The 16,602-nt window shown below is 41.3% G+C and overlaps 1 protein-coding gene across 18 annotated transcripts in view; it reads right to left on the bottom strand.

Annotated features, from left to right (window-relative positions):
* UBAP2L (ubiquitin associated protein 2 like) overlaps positions 1–16,602 on the bottom strand; it is a 42,120-nt gene that overhangs the window by 14,064 nt on the left and 11,454 nt on the right. For 6 of the 18 annotated variants that reach the window (XM_075562481.1, XM_075562486.1, XM_075562483.1 and 3 more), the window contains exons 5-17: positions 16,258–16,459; positions 15,762–15,857; positions 15,356–15,401; positions 14,703–14,815; positions 12,787–12,846; positions 10,612–10,664; positions 8,940–9,025; positions 6,498–6,669; positions 4,073–4,271; positions 3,347–3,624; positions 2,723–2,895; positions 1,456–1,645; positions 282–336 (exon numbers count right to left, since the gene is read on the bottom strand). In XM_075562481.1, the coding sequence (XP_075418596.1) occupies positions 282–336; positions 1,456–1,645; positions 2,723–2,895; positions 3,347–3,624; positions 4,073–4,271; positions 6,498–6,669; positions 8,940–9,025; positions 10,612–10,664; positions 12,787–12,846; positions 14,703–14,815; positions 15,356–15,401; positions 15,762–15,857; positions 16,258–16,459 (1,723 nt within the window). The remainder of the gene's footprint in view (positions 1–281; positions 337–1,455; positions 1,646–2,722; positions 2,896–3,346; positions 3,625–4,072; positions 4,272–6,497; positions 6,670–8,939; positions 9,026–10,611; positions 10,665–12,786; positions 12,847–14,702; positions 14,816–15,355; positions 15,402–15,761; positions 15,858–16,257; positions 16,460–16,602) is intronic. The other 12 variants (XM_075562498.1, XM_075562492.1, XM_075562487.1 and 9 more) reach the window with 3 other exon arrangements.

The following is a 16,602-nucleotide window of genomic DNA, read 5'->3' as shown; positions in this document are numbered from 1 at the left end:
TGGTGGTGTGGAGCTACAAGAGAAGTGAAGGAAAGGCTACAAATCAAGGTTGTTCCAAAGACAAGAGTAGGAGCTATTAAATACTGGACTATTTGTATTTAGGAAGAATGGCTCATTAGAGGAAGAAAATTACCATTTGTCTAATGAAAACAAGGTAGTGAATCAAGCTATGTTCTGTTCCCTGAGCTAAAGCTCTTTCACAAATATTTAAGAAATGCAAAAATAGATTAAGGATAGAAGGGAAAAACTCTGAGAGGAAAAAAAAAAGGGACAACACTCACCTTCAACGGATTGCGTAGTCTGTAACTGCGTGGTCTGCACAGAACTGAAGCCATTCTGGTGTAAGAAACAGAGAAGTGAATTGGTTAGCACTAAATGAGCTTAATTTGGGTTGATAAACCTTTCAGAGACTCTCTGCAAGTTAACTAAAGGATTAAAACAATGCAAACTATTTTTTGTTTTGGCTTTTTGTGTGCAAACTATTTCAAGGAACAAAATAATCACAACTAAAAAACAATAAAGCAGCAAATAAGATACATTAGACCAACTCTCCTCCCAAATTGTTGGAAGATATTCCAAACCCAAAACAGATTCAGGAAAGGTCCAAAGTCCAAATCTAGTGAACCTTGTGGAGTAAACCACCCACTCTACCGGCCATCTGGCAGTCACTCCACATCTCCACTTCCATCTGCCATCCCCCCACCAAACCACGCAAAGGGAGGTCATCTACAGAGATGCACCAGAAACCCAGCCACTAGATCACCGAAAAGGAGAGGTTTTTGCAGGGTGTGAGGGGCGAGGCTGGGAGAGTGGAGGGTGAGTGGGTTGGAAAGGGGGAGCTGATTAAAAGGATCCACATGTGACCTCCTCCCTGGGAGATGGACGGCAGGGAAGGGGGTGAAGGGAGACTCCGGATAGGGCAAGATACGACAAAATAACAATCTGTGGATTATCAAGGTCTCATGAGGGAGGGGGGCGCAGGGAGGGAGGGGAAAAACAAAAAGAGGACCTGATGCAAAGGGCTTAAGTGGAGAGCAAATGCTTTAAGAGTGATTAGGGCAAAGAATGTATGGATGTGCTTTATACAATTGATGTATGTATATGTGTGGATTGTGATAAGAGTTGTTTGAGCCCCTAATAAAATGTTTTTAAAAAATTAAAAAAAAAGAATTGTCTATATGAAATAAAATAAAAAAAGGAGAGGCTTTTGAGACTGATTCTTTAATAACAGAGAATGGGTTTCTGGATATGAGCCTCTTAACTTCGAGAAAAAAACCAAAAACACTTATTTCACTATCAACAGAAATGTGCTCTCCAATCTGGCCCCCCATCCTCAGCTTCTCAACTTGTACCCTGAGGTTTCTCAGCAGCATGGTAAGAAGTAAAAAGTTAATATGGAACCGACTCTGCCCAGTCTTCTGCTAACCGTTGCCCAGGGTCTTGTGGTGCTACTACCTTTGCCTGAGTCAGGTCCTTTTGGGGGGATGAGGAGATGGAACCGGGGCGCCGCCGAGTCTGCGTGGATCTCTGTTCATATAGCGGACCCTGAGCACTGTTTTGGGAAGTATAGGCTGTTGACGGGATCGGGCCGCTTTGATAACCAGATTCTTGGCTCTGGTTTGATGAAACTGTGGATGAAGATTCACTGTTCGGAAAGAGAAGAAAAATGTCAGAGAAATGAAATAAAACCACAGTCACTAAGGAGACAGTGGAAATCCAGTAGTGGAATAAGTGAAGCATAATAGCAGATACAAGAAACGGTCATAATTTCCATATCCTACAGTATTGGGGATCTAAGCTAAGAATGGAGTTTTAAAACACTCTCAAGCTTTCATAGAAGAAGAAAAATCTCTTATTCCCCTATATTGTTAAGAAAAACAGGCTGTAAATCAGTAGCGACAGTAAAAATAGGAAAAGCTACACTACTCTAGCACCTTTCTATGCTATCTTAACATGAAACTTTAGAAGAAGAAAAAAGTCAACTTTTGTTCATAATCATTTGAAGAATTCTGAGCTCCAGGCTCTCTTGAGACTTATTAGGAATTAAGCGTATTAGCAAACTTATCCTGGAAGTTGGAAAAAAAAAAACCTGACTGAAAAGTTTTGGACAGAGCCCTAGTGGCACTATCAGATATAGAAATGTGTTACTAACCACCAGATTAGCAATTCAAATCCACCAGCTGCCATGGGAAAATGATGAGGCTACGTTGCTCCCGACAAGATTTACAACCTCAAAACCCCCATGTAAGGTTGCTATGAGTCAGGATCAGTTCAAGACCAGTGTTTGGTTTTTCGGTTAGGACAAGGATTCCTCCAGGATTGTCTGTTGCTTGATAGGTACTAGAGTAAGCAGCAAAGCCAAGTCCTTCATACCCGTGTTGAGTCATGTGTCAGTATTTCCTCCCCCTTCCGAAAAGCCCAGTTATATTCGTTCATAGACAAGTGTCTGGGATGAACGAAGAGCCACTTGAGCTGTGCCAAATCTGAAGCCCTCTGTCAGAGTTTTTGTTCACACCTTGCACATTCTAGAAGCAGGGCAAGGGCATGCGTCCTCTATTGAGAATTACAAAGAATCCTATTATATTTTAAAATGTTAGTCAAATTTTACAAGTGGCTCCTTTTATCTTATTTAGTCAGAACCTTGGCTTGACGGGAGTTCAAGGGACTTAGAAACATGATGGGAGGCTAATGAAGGAGGTCTTAAGGCTCCTACGTCTTCTACCTGGCCGTGCTGGTATACAGGCTACTGGGAGCCTGGCTCGAAGAGGCGCTCGTGGTGGGGGTGGACTCATCATCAGCAAGGACAGGCTCGGACCCAAACTGCAATGCCCCAAACTGCAGGTTGAGCCCTGAGATATCTGCTGAGCCAGGCATCTCCACAGCCAGAGCAGGGATCTACAAAAAAGGAAAGGATGAGGAACAGAAAAAATAGCAGTTTAGACCAGTGTTTTCCAAAATGGGCAATCATCACTCCCAAAGGGGTGCTGAAAAGATCCAAGTAGACACACTTTATCCTGGATTATGGGCTATAGCACAAAAATTTCTAATGTTGGGGGATGCAGAATAGTATCTTTTCTCTGAAAATGGAAGTGACAGGCCAAAAGCCGTATACACTCATGTATAAGCTGAGTTTTTCAGCACATTTTTAATGCAGTTTTAGCGGCAAACTTAGGTGCCTCGGCCGATATTCGGTCAGCTTATACTTGAGTATATACGGTAAGTTTGGGAGCCTTATGGTTCCCAAAAACTTCCCTTCAAGCTTTCCAAACTATAAAACCACAAATTCTCAAATACCACACTTGTATGCCTTCAGATAATATAGCATCTAAAAAAAAAAATCAAGTACCTTAGAAGTCAAGGAGGCCTTTTTCTTCTGTTGTTTTAGTTTTTGCTGAGCCGGCTGTGGGCTAGAGGACTGGTTGTCTGAAGACCCCGGGGACATCTGTGGTGCCGAGGTGGATTTGCTGGGCAGAGGAGAGGAGGGGGCTGCAGGTGCAGCTGTGGAGGTAGCCCCTGCAGGTGGCTTCTCCTGAAGGAACACCTCCATCAGAGTTGAAGATGGGGTGAAGGCCTGGCGCTTTGTAAATGGGCTGTGCACTGTTGAATCATTGGGGTTCTTCAAATCTGCAGGAGAAAACCCAGTATGAGCGAGGCCAGAGGTACTGCTGTACCCAGGGAAACGCCATCGTCTTGCTTTAGAACCATGAATCAGGCCCTTGGAAATCTGGGGTGAACAAACTATAAGTCACTCGTCCTATAGGACTTACTTTCTTTCACTGGATCATATTTGTTCTTAAATCTAAAGATAGCAATCTAGTAATTGTCCTTGTTGGAAATGGAAAAGTTACATGATGGCCCAACTCATGAACTCTCCCCAAAGGCAATGTTATTTGTGTTGCTCCATAACTTTCTGGGCATACCTTACGTAATCAAGAAGAATCAGTATGGAAACTAGCCAGCTTGCTGTCCCTCTCCTCACTTTAAGGCAAATCCTACCCCCTTTTCTACTGCCAGCCTCCTTCCTCTTGACAGTAATACTTAAGGAATTCACGTGACATTCCATCCTCCTCACCATACTGCACCAGCGACGAGGATTGTGTGGTCGAGGCCATGTCCCAAGAAGAGGTGGTGGTGCTTCCAGACTGAGAATGCTGAGCTGCCAACTGAGCCAGGGCCTGAGCAGTCTTAAATTGCTCCAAGAACTGGGAGCCCGTGGTGCTGCCACCTTTAGCTTCACCGACATCACCAAATCCTTTTCCTAACATGCTCACCTGTAGATTAACATAGGAATTAGATCAATCTATAACCAGCAACTGTATTGTGTAGGTACACAGAAAGACACTTATCCAGAGGACAGCAAGTACAGACACGTGAAAATAAGGAGGAACAGTCCATTAGAACTGACTTGGGAAACATTCCTTTATTCTCTCAGTGCCTTGGTTTTCTCGCCTGAAAATAGGTGGTGCTATGAATTTGACTTCTAGCTTCCTAAACTGTGAGAGAATAATTTCAGTTTTGTAAAGTCGTCCAGTTTTGGCATTTCTGTTAAAGCAACACTGAATAGGACAGGGTTTTTCCCCTTTCTGAATAAAGCTATCAGCCTGGTTCAGAAGATGAATCGTGTCTTGGACTGTTCCAAGACTTCTAAGGAAGACAGGACTTAGTCTTTCCTGGGGGCCTGTTTAGCCGATTGTCAACATCCCCATCAAGGGTACGCAAGGTAAGAATTTTTTTCCTTTTGTTTCTATCCCAGGATTGAACAAAGAAAACACAACTGAACAAATCCTGGTTATTAGTTACGACTTGTGGTATGGTGATAATCTCACATTAACTATTCATCAAATATTCTGCATATGTAAAGTATTATATTAAAGGCACAGTGACGATTATCTGATGTCCATGCATTAGACTTGAAAATACAGGAAACTCTGATTTATATAGCTCTATTAAATTTTGCCATTGTTAGCTGCTGCAAGCTTGGCCCTCAACTTGTACAAATTCTGTGTATAACAAAACAAAATGCTACCCTACCTGGCCCTAAACCGGCTTTATAATTGTTTGTTCAGACTTATGACCCATATGGTTTTTAATGGCCAACTTTCAGATCAGCAGACCTCTTTTCCTGGTCCATCTTAGTTGGAAACTTCACTGAAACCTGCTCAGGAGTATAGCAATTTCCAGGTCTCCTGTGAGAACGGCAATGGGCTGCACAGGAGGTCTACTAAAGCTGCACAGGTGGTACACACGCACGTGGAAGCTAATTCTATCACGACACCATAAATGTGGGAGATTAATCCTCTCATGTTCACCTTGTTTACTCTCACTGGTAAACAAACTGATAAATGGCCCACTAATTAATATAGGTAATGTGAAAGACGAGAATAGTATTTAGTTAACATATCACCTGACATATTAAATAAAATGTTAAGGTAAAACAGAAATATAGCTGTGAATATATTTGACATCAGATGTTGGCTTTGATTTCAAATGGTCAAAATTCTGACCAGTCAGAAGTCATTTTGAAGAGACACAGAACATTTAAGCACATTTTCCAGTCAAGTATCTTAAAAGCGAATGGTTCTTTCCTGATCTCCTGTACACCTTACAACCATCCTCATTTTCTTTTCCATCCCAACACTCCTTTCCCTTCCGAGTTTTCTCAACGGCCACCATCTACATATGGCAAAATTTCATCCACCAAAAATTACCATTAAGAGTTAAGAACAGTGTTCTTGAAACCAGGCTAGCTCAGTAGTTTTTCTAGTTAAAATTCTATAACCCTAAAATAAAATGATTGCACATGCATCACATGTACTCCTCCCTCCAAACACTGACAAGACATGAAACACAAAGGGGATAAAAAGAAACAGCAATACATCTTAGGCTTTACTGGTCCCTGCATCTGTGTCACTTTAATGACTCACTTGCCGTGTGTTCAGGCTCTGAATCAATAAGCCACATGTCCCAAGCACTCTGTTGTTAGGTGCTGCTGAGTGGTTTAACTCATAGCAGTGCTGTAGGTTCTTAGCAAATGCCACCCCAGCACGTCTTTACAGTCCATAAGCATTTTCTTATTTTCTCAAGCCCCGTTATAGAGCAATCATTCTTATCCGCATGTACAAACAGAGAAACAGAGTTAGCAAGTGGCACACTCACAAGAGCCCAGGTTTTAGAAAACCCACTTTAGATATAAGTAAATACACGTGGCAATTCTGCTCCAGGAAAGAAATGACTGCTACAAGCTCATGAAAGTCTAATTATGATTACATAGGGTTAAAATTTGTTGACAAGCAGATACCATCAAATACTCTCAGCCAACAGGTATTCAAAGTGTTTGTTAGCCAACATTTCTACACTCGAGGATGCTAGAAACACAACACGGTACTTCACCCCTGATCCCAGTCTGACCCTACTCTTGGAAGGAAGGAATTCAATTCAAATGTGTGTGTTGGTGAGAGCAGGTGGTCTGGCCAAAGTTAAACCCAGTGTCTTCTTACCATACTGTGATGAGAAAATGTGCTCCCTGCCGCAGGCTGCGATATGGCACCCTGCTTCGAGTTACTGAACACCAGAGGCTGGGCAAGAGAAGGAGCCTGAGATGGGTCCAAGTTAGACGAATCATTCTCTATCGAAGACGGTGTTTTCCCCAACAGAACAGCAAGGTCAATTCTGGTAAAGAGGGAAAGAGATCTTCGTGAACAAGGAATGAACATGCTAGTCTCCCTCAACACCTGACTCAGACTACGGTTAAATGAAAATGAAGCCACGTACTGATGCTACTCCTAAGTGTGCTCGCCTGCGCTCTCTCTCATGCACACGTGTGTGCAGACATACGTGTTGTTGTTTTACTTTTTACTACAATAACTCATACGTCTGAGAGCTCCTATAACATCTCATTGAGTCCCCCAAATATTGCTAGTCAAAATAAAAATCATTTTAAATATGTAAGTGAAAATATTAACTTAATGAAATAGCAAAAGTTAGAATATTGTGCCAAATTTACAAACTTCCCACAGGATTTTAATAACAAATACTTGCCATATCTATTAAGTAAGATACACAAGCATTTTCAAAGCTTTTGAACAGATTCCTTTAACTTTCTATAAAATTTTGAATACATCTGGAAATGACATCCTTAACATTCTAATCCTATCACAGTTTTGTTTTTTAAACAGTTGTCTTTCTTTCGGGACTTTCTGAGACAAAAGCTATGATACCCATGGTCTAGAAGTAATCTTTTCCTGAAGAGTAGGTCTGGTCTCTTCTGAGCCCATCTACAATTGTATATCCCCCTACAGAGGGTTAAGGAAAGGATTCAACCAAGGTGCTTTATCACCCATCATGCCTGGAACTGAACTAATACCCAGGCTCACTTTTCAGCCAAATCGATCTTTAAGGGGAGTTAACACTAGGGAAGGCCAAATTCTTGAGAATAATCAACCATCTGAGATCAAAAGGGCAGCACTTACCCAAAAAGAGTTCAGAAAGGAGGAGGAATTGAAACAGGGATATAAGGAAGAAGTGGGATAAGGGGTATTACATTGCAATCAAATAATGACATGAAGCAAAATGTTTATGAATTACTGAGTGTAAAACTGATTTGCTATGTGAACCTTCACCTACTTCACAAGAAAAGTCTTTAAAAATGTGAGCTAATAGCACAAAACTCTTTAACACCAGTCACGTTCCACATACTTTACAAGTAGTCACCTAATCCTCACAACGGCCCTATGAAGGGGGCAGTATTATTATTCCCATTTCTATAAGCCAAAGGAGGCAAAGTGACCCCAGACAAGGGCATACATCTAATAAGTGGCAGACAGGAGCTGAATTCAGGCAGGCTGCCTCAGGAGTCTTCCCAGCGTGCATAGTGGGGGCTGGGGAGTGGGATGGAATATCAAGGATCACTGTACTCAGTGATGTATATAAAAACCACTACACAACAAGGGGAACTATACTGATGCAAACGAGGGAGATTGGAGTGGAGACCCAAAGCCCATCTACAATTGTATATCCCCCTACAGAAGGGTTAAGGAAAGGATTCAACCAAGGTGCAGTGTAGCATTGACGGAACACACACCATTTCTCTAGTTACTGAATGCTTCCTCCCCACAACTACCAAGAACAGTTCTGCCTGACAAATCGGGCTAGACCAGAGAACACACACTGGGTCAGAGAAGAGCTCTCGACACATGGAATTCAAAATAGACAAACCCCTCAGGAACAGTAATGGGAGTAGTGATATTATGAGGGTAGGGGGATGGTGGGGAAGGGGAAAGGGTTGGAGAAAGGGGAACCCATCTCAAAGTTAGATATATAGTCCCCCAAACCCCGAAGAGGACAAGTAACAGAAATGTGGTTGAAGGGAGACAATGGACAGTGTAAGATACAAAATAATAATAACTATATGATTGACCAAAGATTCATGAGTGAGAGTGGGGAGGAGGGATGGGGAAAATGAGTTTATACCAAGGGCTCAAGTATAAAGTTTTGGAAATGATGATGGCAACATATGTACAAATAGGCTTGATACAATTGATTCATGGAATAATGTAAGAGTCCCAATAAAATGAATAATAAAGGGGGGGGGAAGCCATCAAATTCATAATTAGAAGAGATTTCTACTCTGGTTCTTTACCTGGCTTATTAAAAAAAATTACACTGTGCTACATTTTAACCAATGTTGGTGATATTGATGGGCTTATTTACATAATTAAAGGGCTACTTTGAGAAAAAGCTGCCTTGAAATTTTAACATAGAGTAGCCATTAAGTAGATTGAATTAACTCATAATTCACAAATCACATAAAGAGGAACATGGGATTTGGCTATCATTACCACCAACAACAGCACAGGAGTCTGACAAGACTCAGTGGTGGTCTTCCTTAGAATTCTCAGCCAACCTCTGGGTTAAGGTACAGAACATTACTGCACACATACCTCTGACCAGCGGTGATTGTCACATTCTCCGCGGGTAGAGGCACCGAAGACACATTAGAGGCAGTGAATATCTTGGTCTCAGAAAGCTGGAAAACAGAGAAATTAGTCACTCCCAGTGTCAGGCAGGTTACAGTCAGAAAGCTGGCATGGGCAAGGGGAATTCAACATCACGAAGAAAGGGAAATCTTAAAAAAAAAAATACCCTATCTACCCTGAAGAAATGGGTTCCCTCTCTAAGCCTCTTCAACACATGCTTAGTGATTTTATTCAGTGAGAGTGGAGTCCCAAAGAACACAGTGAAATGTCATAGTCACATCACATACACAATGAAGTTACAGGGACCAATACATATGCTAGAAGGAGGGAAAAAAGAAATCCCCCTTTATAGTTTCTCATTACTATTCCCAAGCCCTCCCCCTATCCAAACCACATTATCTTCTGTTCCTCCCCACAATAAAGGAAGACAGATCATGGCCAAAATGGAGAAAATTAATTTCAGGCTTTTAAGCAGTAATGTCCCAAGTGTTGGTCAGTCAAGGTTTTTTTTCAGGATTGATTTTAACTACCTGCAATTTCAGTCTTAATATTGATGTGTCACATCCAGTCTCATTAGACACTAAAATGTGGTAATCAATAGTATGTAATAAAGAACTCTTATTATTCATTCAAAGTTGATGTAAGCTTTGTTCTGCTCCTTTGATCATGAAAATATGTCTCTACAAATATTGAGTCTAATCAGAAAAAAAATATTGAGTCTACCTCCTCCCAACCCCCGATTTTATCTTCTGAAAGTTGCTTAAGTGGATGAGCCAAATCTCTGGATTTCAGGAAATGGTAGACACTGCTCACACTTGCAAGGGAGTCTTGCTTAGTTACAAACAAACAAAAACCATTCTCTGGTGCTGATGCATCTGAGATTTTAAACACCATGGCCTAACAACAAAAGCAATTTGCCAGGTCATTTTCTCTTACTACAAAAGCTGTCTTGCCTGAATATGCATGCGTACAGGGAAGTAGGTATTACTATAGCAAAGTAAGTTTATCTGAGATCACTCAAGTCGTAATTCACAACAAAAACTTGAGAACCTTCTTCCACTCACTCCATTACTACTCAAAGTTTACCAAGTTAAGCGACACACACTGACACACCCATTTACGTTTGAAAGCAGAGCTTCAGGATAGCCAATTGTATACATATGCATCTCGATTACAAACAATAAAGCTGAGCTTCAAGGATTCCAGAGTCACCAGATTTTAAGTTTAAGAACTTGTACTCTTTTTTGTTATCACCTCCAAGCCAATCACATAATCATTCAAGAGTGAAAATGCCAACCAAATAAAGGGATGACTCCAAGTAGCCTCACACTCCATAGATGTGCCTCCAGCAGTTGCTATCCAACACACCCCCTGCCTAAGCCCATTCCTGGTGCTCTACCCAATCATCAGCACTTCCTGGGATACATTGACAGTCAGGTATTGAACTTGCCCTTTCCACAGTGTGGTTCCAGAGAGTGCTGTTCATACCCAGTCTCAGAACACTATTCTGGATGTAAAAGTTTGGGATCAGAATTTTAAGGGTGAATTTTCAGAGAGAGAAACATACCCTCTTCCTATTCCTGAACACTACTTAGGGATAGAAGACACTATGGAGGAATGACCTGGGGATACCTACATCTTCATTCCAATCTTCCGTTCCCCACTCTTCTGTTGCAGTTCTCCATGCACCTGGGAGTAAAGGAAAAACAGTGAAGCAATTTGATTTTTTATGCCAGAACAAAGCATATACAGACACATTAATGACTTAGCAATTTCTGACAGCCAAGTGCCCAGAATTTAGTAATCAGTAAGGATTCTACCACTGCAAAGGGAGGAAAAGACCCTTTAGAAAGGGACCAAAGCATCTGTTTTAAGATGATCGCTTTTAGTTTTTGTTATAATACCGGTGGTTGTAAGGGGGTAGGGGCACTCGAGACAATCTCTTTTAAGGCTTTCAGTCCTCATAATTAGTGGTCAGCAGTCAATTTAAAACAGCACATGCCAACTTAGCTTATATAAAGCAGAACCATAAGCAGTCGGAAGAGAGATGGCAGCAGTGACAGAACAATGAATGTCACATGATGGTTAGTGAAAGGTGGTAAAGGGAGGGCTTGAAACCTAAACTGAGGGCCTTGAGAACCGCTAATTGGAAATGATTAAAAATTGCACACTCAGAAATGTATAATCCTTGTTGGTTTCACTAGATGATAGCCCTATGGAAAATCGCTACACATCTAGTGCCTTTGGAAGCCTGAAAAATCATGAATAGCTGTTGTCTTAATCCTTATCATACAAATTGCCAAGTTTGTCCTGCCAAGGTCACAAAAAAGTCACGTGAGGAGTTCACTCTGATCTTGACAATGCCAAAGCAGGGGTAATTCCATATAACCAATTGCTACATGTACGTAAAAATATTTAGGGCAAGTGCCCTTCCTTAAGGAATTTGGGACACAAGATTTCCCCCTTCAACCAAAGGGACCACAATTAGAAAAAAGAATCTGCCTGGAAAAGGGCTAAGAACACTCCTTTACTTCTCTAGAACAATATATACTCAGTAACTCAAGTAACAGAATGAGAACACTCAGAATTACTTCACTGTCACTCAAGAAAAATATTCTAACACCCATAATACATATCTGGAACTCTTTTTAACATTCAATAATAAAAAACTTAATTTATGGTTACCAAACAGAGAGTATTGGAAAAATGACTACAGGAGATCAAAACAGTAAACCTGACTTGAATGGTTAAAACCTTGTTGCTTGAGTCCCACCCTCCCCACCCCTGAGTAGTTTGTGTTTTCAACATTTTCTGTTTCTTGGGAGTTTTTTCATATTGGGCTTTATCTCTATGTATTTTGTCATTGTGGGTGGGCCTCTTGAATGTTTGTTATGTTTTGTGTTATGTCGACCTGGGATCTATTATACTATAGTGACCACAAGTAGAGTAAGGGTTCCTGGGGAGGATGGGGGTCAGGGGGAGCTGATATCAAGGAGGAGTTCAAGAAGGAAGAAAAGGTTTTGAAAGTGATTATGGTAGCAACTGTACAATACTGCTTGATGTGACTAACTATGGAATGATATGCTATCTTTATTAGCTCCCAATAAAATGGTTTTAGAGGGGGGGAAAAGCCTAAATATATTTGCTGTTAGGACTGCCCTAGGAGCTCATTAAAACAGTGGTGGGGGAGAAGACGGACTGTAGCAGGGACAATCCAAACTTTCCCGCCACCCGCCCCCCAAACTATTTAATGACAAATGTTCTTCAGACCAAACTACAGTCCAATCTCAGTCTAGACAAGTCCCAAACCACATTCTCTCTCTAGGGATATTCTTTCTCTCATTGCCACTCACGCATCTGGCCAAACAAAAAAAACCCCAAATGACTCACGTATAACCCTAGAGTTGGAAGTGACCTGAGAAATCATTTGATTCTAGACTAGTTCTCCATGCAGATATTTTGCTCTGCATCTAGGATGGAAGGAAAGACTGCTCTACTGTGTTTGGCACTTTCCCACTGAACATGGCTGAGGAAGAGGCAATGACAGGGCCTTGTTGAGGAAGTACTGAGGCCCAGTTAAAGAGTGGATGTGCTCTGAACAAAAACAGATTAGAGTTTCTATGCCATCAACAGAAAGCAGGTAGTGCACACTAAATGAACAAATTTTAAGAAGAAAAATAGGCATAGAAAATGAGAGGCAACAGTAGGAAGGAAAAGAAGCAGACAGAAAAATGACATATCCACAGATATTTCAGTTCATAAAATCTATAAAAAATAATCCGGGGCAGTTAGGCGCCTGGATGTGTCATACCAGGTGCAGTCTCAAATTTTCGGGGATAATTTGACCCCTCAACCCCAATGAAATCAAGTCCTGAAACAAAAAAGAAAAGAAAAGAAAAACAATCGATGAAATTTTGCTTGTGAATGAGAATGTATGCCCCCAATACACAATTCCCACTGTACCTGTGGATATTTTAAGGGTAGGTTTGAATTTCTTTTTAAATTAAAAAGGGAATCTGAAGTTTAACTATCAATGAAAACAAAGAGAGATCACACATGAAGGTATGGTTCATATCATGAAATTAACAGAGGATGTATGAAGCTACACCAATAGTTTTACACTAATAACAGCTACCACATATAAAATTTTATTCAGTCACAAATCCAAATGTTCTGACTCCAGTCTCCCAAATCAACTACCTTTCTCCACTCAGCAGAAATAAACAGATCCTTTCAACCAGCTCCTGTTGCTAAGTCTTGCAATCTAAGATTGGGACTCCATGCTGGATTTTCTACCCCCAACTGAAAACAAATCCTTTAGTTTTCTGCCAAATGCCCACCAACCCGAAACAGAATCCACCGCCGTCAAGTCCATTTTTATATGTATCAATACTCTGTGACTAAGTAGAACTTCCCGTGGTTTCCAAAACTATCAATCTTCAGGGCAGCAGATCTCCTCCACTTTTTCCCGTGGAGCAACTGGTAGGGAGGGGCGGTAGGGAGGGGCTGACTACCAAAGTTATGGTTAGCAGTAACCCAGCGAACCACTAGAACTCATCTAAACGCTCAAAATGTTCAAGAACAGTAACTTGTTATTCCGACTGCTACCACAGCGTCTACAAAGTCAAGCGATGAATAGAGCTGTTCCAATGTCTTCAAAGGATAGCAACTTAAAAAGAGGACATTTCATAGCCCAATGGTCAAGGAAACGCTACAAGATATTTTCCTGCCAATAACCTCAGCCTTGAAATGAGTTTATGAGATAGCAGCAGTGTGGTGAACAAGTTAGGGCTCGAGGTGTAACATCTCCTAGGCAATGGATGAGCTCTCTATTCCAACAATACTCCACAGGAACCAGAGCTTACTGATCTCTGAAAAGGGGCATGGCAAATTTAAAGAGGAGCCAAAAAGCTTATCTCAGGCCCTACGATTAACTCATTTCCCTTTTCTGTACAGCCGGGAGAAAGGCTCAGCCTCTCCATGTGCTGGTTCAGTCAGGAGGTAGTAATAGATCTCACAGGAGAGCACTCTAGAGTTTATAGGCCGCTTTTACCTAAACCAACACATTATTTTTTACCCCCAAACACATCCTAGTATAACACATAAACCTAATATGTTCATAATCATTTATACCCCACCCAAATGACACACATCTGATTATTCAACAAAAAAAAAATCTGGTTCAAAGCCCATAATAATGTCCCACCACACTTAGAAGGATGTTCAATAAAGAGAGTTAAGGAGCCTAAAGAATTCCTTCTTGCCCTAGCTATTGGGATTTCCCAGAAAATGAGAAGGGAAAATTATATTCCTATCTTGGCTTAGGAAAGCAAACTGATAGTAGGCTCTGATTTGGGGCCTTGTTCATCTCCCCATGTAGCGGCTTAATTTCCTGAATATCCATCCTTTCTTAGCACTGTCAAGAACTCTACAAAATAAATACATGTGGCGCTAATAGTAGCCACATTAATAAAAGGAGCACCAGCTTCTCTTTCACTGTGTCTTTAGCTGCAAAGTAAAGATAAAATATCAGTTCATAAAGTAGTGCCAGGAATCATGTGAACTAAGCACAACGTGCCTACAGGCACAATTATTCAATTCTTATCTTTTTCTCACCCTAGCTTTCCATCAAAAATATTTCTTTATTTTTTCATGGAACTATAATTTAAACTATGTATTCCTTAAGAATCCCAGAAAGTCAAGAGATGAATAAAAATGCTCACTCACTCGTCCCATCATCTGGTTCAAAGTGGCCAGTGCTGTTCCATGTACTGCTGCTACTGTTCCCGTAGTTATCCTCAGTAGGAGCTGGCTCTGCATAATCAGCCGGGTTAAAGGTTCTGGCAAGGGGGGAGAATCAACGAAACAAACTTTAAAGAGACTCTGAACTCTCAGCACATGACCAAATAGTAATTCAATGAGGATAAAAACATCAGAATGTTCAGGGCTTCTTCTCAAGTACAGATTAATTATGGCCCCAGGCTATAAAGGCCTATATGTCATCATCTACATTTTCTCACCAGCCCACTCATTTTCACACAATCACTTGATATCTACTGTCCATTTGGGGTTAACCCAAGGCCACAGCCCTTGTGTCAATTGTGCTAGGAGACCAAAAATTGTAATAAAATCCCCAAGGAGATTTTAGGAAGACAGAAAGCATATTCATTTAAAAGAGGCTATACGAATGAAGATAATGATCCAGGTTGCAAGTACTTATCCCTAAACCATGAACTTTCAGTCCACACATCTTTCCGATTAAATAATCTAGAAAAATGCAGATCATATTTCAGTGAAGGCTATTCATTATTTTCAGGATACTAAGGGTGATTCTTAGAAACAAAAACAAAAGACTTTGACATGAGAGCAAGAAAACTTACCCCATTCCTTGAGCAGAAAACCTTCCTCCACGCCTACCAGAGCCACCTAAAGAAACAGACAAATAATTTTAGAAGTTAATATAAATACGGTGCCAGCTGAGCAGCTCAGGTATGGTGCACGGTTGATTCTAACAGGTGTGCTTTCTCTCAGCCCCATGTAACAGATAATTACTGTCAACAGATTGATCTTCTGTTCCTCAAAGTGCTGGGTCTTCAAAGTAAACACAGTAGTATCAGCAATAAAGACTAGAGGAAATGAGGTCTACCTTCCTTCCCAGTCCTCATTCAGTAAGCTCTAGCACTGGCATGCCAATACAATAATGACGGTAACCAAGCTCCAGCTGAATATATTTTTAATAAAGAATACCTTGCCCTCAATATCCATTCCCTCCCACAAATGGGTCACCTCGGCCTCGGCCACGGCCCCTTCGGCCTCTTTCTGTGCCTCTTCCAGAAGGCCCTCCACTCTTGGTGCTATCCAATCCATTCTCCTGACCCCGAACTAAAAAAAAAAAAAAAGGGGGTGGGGTGGGGGGTAAGAGCAGTGTCAATAAGAAAAACACAAACGTATATATACATACAAACACAGAGAAATAAGCAAATGGCATGTATGTTTTTGGAGGCGGGACAAAAAATAAAGGGGAAATGAGCTGAAAGGTTGAAACATTCCGATTACATGGGGAATAGTAATTAAACACAATAGAGAGATATAAATCAATTATCTTGTCAAATAACTACATGGCAACTTCATGCCAAACTAGTAGGTACTACAGAAGGAGGCTACATGCAAGAGATGTCACGGTTTCAGAAGAAATGGTGCAAGAACAAAGGAATGATACAATGGTCCTGGGGTCTTGCCCTGCAGGGCCCTGACACATCCTTTAACTCTAGACATTACTGACCCACAGCTGGTTTTGATAAAGCCCCATGCATACACTCTCGTCCACGGCTGGCACCTCTCCCCCGTCTTGGTGGCCCACCGCGTCGTCGACTAAAATCTCTGTCCCGATCTCGATTTTCTTTGCCTTCCTCGTTGGATTCCGTCTGGGCACCATCCTTCTGTCCTGAGACTCCCTTCTTCTTCCCGACCATCTCCCAGGAATGCTGAAGGAAGGCAAAGCGTTCATATCTAATCACTATGGGCTGCTGTAAGGAGACTACAGATGAAAGCCAGAACAGCTGATTAATATAGCCAAACATCCTCCTCTTAGCATCAGTCCCTAGAACACGTGCCTCTGCTTAAATGG

The sequence above is a fragment of the Tenrec ecaudatus genome, chromosome 1, assembly GCF_050624435.1.
Source record: "Tenrec ecaudatus isolate mTenEca1 chromosome 1, mTenEca1.hap1, whole genome shotgun sequence".
Lineage (NCBI taxonomy): Eukaryota > Metazoa > Chordata > Mammalia > Afrosoricida > Tenrecidae > Tenrec > Tenrec ecaudatus.
The sequence above is the reverse complement of the archived record's forward strand: the minus strand, read 5'-3'. Positions and strand labels throughout refer to the sequence as shown.